Source organism: Stegastes partitus, unplaced genomic scaffold, assembly GCF_000690725.1.
Source record: "Stegastes partitus isolate 25-593 unplaced genomic scaffold, Stegastes_partitus-1.0.2 Scaffold833, whole genome shotgun sequence".
Lineage (NCBI taxonomy): Eukaryota > Metazoa > Chordata > Actinopteri > Pomacentridae > Stegastes > Stegastes partitus.
The window spans coordinates 24,553-31,381 of record NW_007578564.1 but is presented as its reverse complement, the minus strand read 5'-3'; the positions used below and the strand labels follow the sequence as shown (position 1 = coordinate 31,381).

The 6,829-nt window shown below is 41.4% G+C and overlaps 1 protein-coding gene across 1 annotated transcript in view; it reads right to left on the bottom strand.

Annotated features, from left to right (window-relative positions):
• LOC103365370 (copine-8) overlaps positions 1-2,281 on the bottom strand; it is a 130,886-nt gene extending 128,605 nt beyond the window's left edge. Inside the window, exon 1 of the mRNA XM_008292793.1 lies at positions 2,184-2,281. Coding sequence (XP_008291015.1) covers positions 2,184-2,281 — 98 coding nt within the window. The remainder of the gene's footprint in view (positions 1-2,183) is intronic.
• Between the last annotated feature and the right edge of the window lie 4,548 nt (positions 2,282-6,829).

Below are 6,829 nucleotides of genomic sequence, written 5' to 3'. Positions count from 1 at the left end.
TATTCTATTCTATTCTATTCTATTCTAAGACTAACTACATAGTTCCATTTAGTAGTAAAGGCAAATAAGTTGATTTGTCCTTGTGTTTTCTCTCTTTTCATCGTGTCCCAGGTAAACATCAAATCTATGTAATTTCTATGGAAAACATTTAAATAAAAACACCACACTGGAAAAAGAGAAGCAACATTTTTAGCTTCACTTTCAGAGCCTGAGGAGAAATCTGTTTCCTTCTTTATCTCACCAGCGTGTTATTATTAAAGCCTTGACTGACGTACGGTGACTCTGCTGCGTTTACTGTCACCCAGAAACACTGATTTTTACAGTGCAGCTGCAGACGTGTGACTGCGCGCTGTGACTCTCTCCATTCGATTTGGCTGAACAATCTGTGGAAACAGGCGCCACATCCAAATCGCTGCTGCGGTTTTTGTGTTGACGAAGCTAAAATGTGTCAGCATGTTAACGGAGACGAGGGGTTGTGGTGCTGCTGAGGCAAAGCAAAGATGGAAAAAAAATAAAGCATCATTTTTATATTTGTTTCACTGGAAAACAAATGCAACAACACCATCCCCACCAATCACTCAGCGCCACTGGCAGCACATTCAATCGATGGAAGCCACACATCTGACATGCTTCCCTCACTGGGGGCTGAGAAGCATGTGACCGCCCCGTACAGTCTGCAGCCCGCTGTGTGTGACCACTGTAGCAGAAATAAAGCACATCCTCTGCCGCTTGGAGAGGAAAAAGCCTCCCTGAATGAGGAAGATGAACCCCTTCAGAGGCAGGCGGGGGGTTAATCACAAACCGGCCCTGATTCCCCCCGTCGGCTTCCATCACGTCAGTCAGCATGCCAGAAGTGCACGGCGCGCAGCAATTCTAACACGTTTGTATGCATTGGATGCGGCGACATGATGCCCTGGTTTGACAGGTGACTGACCAGCAGCAGCAGCAGCAGCAGAGACGACACTTTCAGCTGCACAAACAGCACTGACAGCATCCAAAACAGATGATTAGAAAACGTCTGAATAATTGGGAGTAATTCATATATTCTTCTTGAGATCACTTTCAAACATCAAGTCGCTAATATGACAAAAAACCTCCATAAAGCCGTTCATATGACATGAAGTCAACCTGCAGCAGCCCTCTGTTTACCTCAGAATGATCACTACGCTCCTCTAGAAACACATTTAATGCACATTACCACAAGGATGCCCTCATTTGACAAGTGACAGCAGCAGCAGCAGCAGCAGAAGACTTTCTGACGGCACTCAGAGCAACCTGGAGTGTCTGAATAATCAGCAATCATTCAACATCATCTTCAGCATCAAATCAGTTCATCCCTCTGTGTATTTATGACCCTGCTGATGCAGACTAACTGGAGAAGTGTGAACCTTTACATCCACACATGTGCATTTATTTGTTTTATGCAGACTGAGCTGGTTGCACAAATACTGCACATGAGGCACTTTTACTGCTTCTTTTGCACTTCTGGTTCGATGCTCGGCTGGATTTCTTTGACAGATGGATTATTATTGTCTACACAGAACACTATATATAGCTCTGTATATGTGTTATATGTCTATCTATACATGTTCCCATAGACATATATCATTAATAGAACACTTAAAGGATGTATATGTATAGATATGCAGATACAGATTTAGATATTATACAAAATAAAATGAATACTGCAACCTTAAAACCTCATTAATGTCACATATATACAAACTACACCATCATGTCAGCTAGAAATGATCATACAATGTGAATATTGTTCCATCAAAGCCTCATATTTTCAGCACAAGCGTCTTTTTTTTATAAATAGAAATACAAAAATACAGATGTGTGTCCTTCAACAATCATCACAACAGCGTTCAAGTGGAGTCCAAGTGTCACCCTGGCACCACATTCCTCTAGTTTACCTCCAAAAAGAAACAACTCCCGGAACTAACCACACCACAAATCACTACTTTTTTTTTTTTTTGGCACCAATCGTCGCGTAAACGTTTTGATTCCAAAAGTCCTTAAACTGAAACTAAACCCAAACTTGTCCGGAGTTGGAGCTCCAGGTGACCTCCAGCTGCTCCTGCTCCGGTGTTTTTCCATAAATGACAGAAATAATAAATATATAAACGAGACCCCTGTGGCTCCGCGTAAAAGCAGGTTGAATTAGAGACGCTTCCTACCTGCAGGACACCGTGATTTCAACTTTGGTGGCCGGAATGGACGCGTTGAGCGGGTCGAAGTCTCCTATCGACGCCATGTTTAGGAAAGTGTTGTTCATCCTGTCAAATTGGCTTCCTTTTCCCGTCCGTTTTCCTCTTGTTTAAACTGCTGTCCAGCCCCCCTTTTTTTTTTCTTTTACGCGCAGCGGCGACGCAGCCGGAGAGAGCCAGGAGCCGAGCGAGTGCGCCTCCTCCGCGGCGAGAAGTGGAGCAAAGGTGGCGGAGACACGGAGGGAGAGTGGAGAGAGAGAGAGAGAGAGAGAGGGGCTGGGAGATGTGATGTCACTTTCTCTCCCTTCTTTCTCCTCCCTGCCTCTCCATCCCCATGTCCTCCCCTTCTCCACTCTTTCAGCTCGCTGCTCCGTTTCACTGGCCTGGAAGTGATGACAATGATACAATCACTAATCAATCACATTGAATGGGTTTGTCATGAAAAGTCTTTCCTGTGTGTGTGTGTGTGTGTGTGTCTGTGTGTGTGTGTGTGTGTTGGCACGTGTTTCCCCTCAATACCCTCATTCACTTCACTTCAATTCACATCATTTCAATGTGGCTGCTGTTGGCAAGAGTCTCCCCTCATCACGTCCTCCAGGGCCGGATCAACCCACTCCGGAGCCCACCACTGGGGTCGAAGGGCACCTCGGAGCCCCCCGGATGGTGTCGACTCAGGCTGGAAGACCGCTGAAGTCTGTGTTATGATGCACAAGGGTTATTTTGTGTGATTTCCAGCATTAGAGGCTTCATAGGCACATGACTACACTGTAAAATAACAATGCTGTAAAATAAAAAGTGAAAATCTGGCCACAAGAGTGACAGAAAAAGGTAAGTTTACAACAGTGGATAGCTGTGACATTTAAAATGTGTAAAAATAAATAATAATAATAATAAATTTAAAAAGAAAAGGTAAATATTTGTATGCTGTAAAATGCTGACACTTATTTTTTGATGATTCAAATNTTTGGAGAAAATCGATGTCTTCTCTGTGGAGGACAGTTAAATATGTATCACACTGGATTTTAGTTTCACTTTCAAGGCCTGAGAGGGAATCTGGTTTTTTGTTTGTTTTCTTTTTTAACTCTCTGATTTTACTCGATATTACCTGTAATTGACCAAAACAAGGACAGTCTGTAAAATACCAGCTTAAAAAAACATATTTACCTCTTTTCAATCCTTAAATATATATATTTTTTCTTCTATATAGCTGTGAAATAACAAGATTTTAGGATGATTTAAATACAGCAAAAAAACCTGAAAAAATGTGTACTTGTGTAAAGTATTATTTATAAAAATACAGCCTAGAGCCATTCAATTTTTTTTTACAGTTAACATGTAAATAAATTGATAATATAACAGTTTAAATGAAGTTACAATTATTAACATTTATTTGCCAGTTTTAAAAATATTTTGCATTTTTCAATCTTTATTATTATTATTATTATTATTATTATTATTATTATTATTATTATTGCCTATTTCATCATCTAATTGATTTTTCATTACTTTATATTATTATTATTATTATTGCCTATTTCATCATCTAATTGATTTTTCATTACTTTATTTATTTTGTTGTTTATTTTGTTCTCTTTAACCTTTTACTAACTTATATTGTTTTGTTGTTGTTTTTTCATTCCACTTTTTAAAATATTTTTACCAGGTGTTGTTGTACTCATTTATTTTGAAAATCTTTTACTATGTTTGGACTGACCAGTCGTTTGTTGGTCAATGTTCTTTCTGACTATCCTTTTATTTTTTTTGCCCTGTCTGTAAAGCACTTTGTAAACTAATTTATTTTATTTTATTTTTAAAAATAGGTGCTCTACAAACAAGGTTATTATTATTATCATTATTATAAATTTATTTAATTTAATAGATTTTTTTCTTCTAAGTAGCTATAAAATAAGTTTAAAAAATTTAATATCGCAAAAAAAGAAAACAGTCATTCTATGAACTTTTCTGTGGCAAAAGCGTTGTGTTTCTTTTTGTCTTGAGGTAAAATAAATCTGGGTTCAGGTTCATCTCAGAAACTTAAAAAAAATAAATAAATCTTTAAAATTAGTTATTATACATTCAACAGTATTTATTTTGGATGTTGTCGTATTTAAAAGGCAGAAAACTAAATGATTTCTACATTTCAGCACTGAAATTAAAGCTGAATTAAAAGTCTATGGATGAATATAATGTTCGAATGAGACCGACTCATCAGGCTGGTAGAAGTTATAGCCTAGTTATCAAGACTGTTACCCCACAAAGCCTGGTTAGTTCAACTGAGTCTATCAAACGTCATCTGAGTACAGGAGTCTGCTGGACCACTTTGTTGTCTGGTGCAAAGAAAACCACCTGCAGCTCAACGCCTCAAAGACAAAGGAACTGCTCATAGACTTCAGGAAATCTGGACCATGCCCACGACCAGTTCTGATTGAGGCACATGAGGTTGAACTTGGGCTGTGGTTGGACAACAGGTTGGACTGGACATGCAACACAGACTACAAGAGGGGACAGAGCAGGCTGTACTTCCTGAGGAGGCTCCAGTCGTTCAACATCTGCAGGGAACTCCTGCAGATGTTCTACCAGTCGTCTGTCACCAGCGTTCTTTTCTACACCGTGGTGTGCTGGGGCAGCACCACATCAAAGAGGGACGCATCCAGGCTGGACAAATTAATCAGGCGGGCCATGAAACTGGACTCCCTGGTGACAGGAGGCACAGAGGAGGACACTGAGCAAACTGCTGGCCATCATGGACGATGCCGGCCACCAGAGGAGCCAGTTCAGCGACAGGCTGCTCCTCCCCAGGTGCAAAACCTACAGGAACAAAAACTCCTTTGTCCCCCTGAGCCATCAAACTGTTGAGCTCGGGGGGAGGGGGAGGAGCAGCAAGCAGGGAGTGAGGGGTGAGGAGTGAGGACATCGGGGTGAGATAGAGCACCATGCTTCATCACCCGACTGTGGGCAATATTTAGGCACTTTGGCAAATTCTGTTACTGTATCCAGAGTTATTATTATTATTATTATTATTGTTGTTGTTGCTGATGTTGTGTTGGTGTTGTGTTGTTTTTCTAGTACAACAATTTCCCTGACGTTTACACCGAAGGGATCAATAAAGTTTTATTCTATTCTATTCTATTCTATTCTATTCTAAGACTAACTACATAGTTCCATTTAGTAGTAAAGGCAAATAAGTTGATTTGTCCTTGTGTTTTCTCTCTTTTCATCGTGTCCCAGGTAAACATCAAATCTATGTAATTTCTATGGAAAACAGTCAAATGAAAACATCACACTGGAAAAAGAGAAGCAACATTTTTAGCTTCACTTTCAGAGCCTGAGGAGAAATCTGTTTCCTTCTTTATCTCACCAGCGTGTTATTATTAAAGCCTTGACTGACGTACGGTGACTCTGCTGCGTTTACTGTCACCCAGAAACACTGATTTTTACAGTGCAGCTGCAGACGTGTGACTGCGCGCTGTGACTCTCTCCATTCGATTTGGCTGAACAATCTGTGGAAACAGGCGCCACATCCAAATCGCTGCTGCGGTTTTTGTGTTGACGAAGCTAAAATGTGTCAGCATGTTAACGGAGACGAGGGGTTGTGGTGCTGCTGAGGCAAAGCAAAGATGGAAAAAAAATAAAGCATCATTTTTATATTTGTTTCACTGGAAAACAAATGCAACAACACCATCCCCACCAATCACTCAGCGCCACTGGCAGCACATTCAATCGATGGAAGCCACACATCTGACATGCTTCCCTCACTGGGGGCTGAGAAGCATGTGACCGCCCCGTACAGTCTGCAGCCCGCTGTGTGTGACCACTGTAGCAGAAATAAAGCACATCCTCTGCCGCTTGGAGAGGAAAAAGCCTCCCTGAATGAGGAAGATGAACCCCTTCAGAGGCAGGCGGGGGGTTAATCACAAACCGGCCCTGATTCCCCCCGTCGGCTTCCATCACGTCAGTCAGCATGCCAGAAGTGCACGGCGCGCAGCAATTCTAACACGTTTGTATGCATTGGATGCGGCGACATGATGCCCTGGTTTGACAGGTGACTGACCAGCAGCAGCAGCAGCAGCAGAGACGACACTTTCAGCTGCACAAACAGCACTGACAGCATCCAAAACAGATGATTAGAAAACGTCTGAATAATTGGGAGTAATTCATATATTCTTCTTGAGATCACTTTCAAACATCAAGTCGCTAATATGACAAAAAACCTCCATAAAGCCGTTCATATGACATGAAGTCAACCTGCAGCAGCCCTCTGTTTACCTCAGAATGATCACTACGCTCCTCTAGAAACACATTTAATGCACATTACCACAAGGATGCCCTCATTTGACAAGTGACAGCAGCAGCAGCAGCAGCAGAAGACTTTCTGACGGCACTCAGAGCAACCTGGAGTGTCTGAATAATCAGCAATCATTCAACATCATCTTCAGCATCAAATCAGTTCATCCCTCTGTGTATTTATGACCCTGCTGATGCAGACTAACTGGAGAAGTGTGAACCTTTACATCCACACATGTGCATTTATTTGTTTTATGCAGACTGAGCTGGTTGCACAAATACTGCACATGAGGCACTTTTACTGCTTCTTTTGCACTTCTGGTTCGATGCTC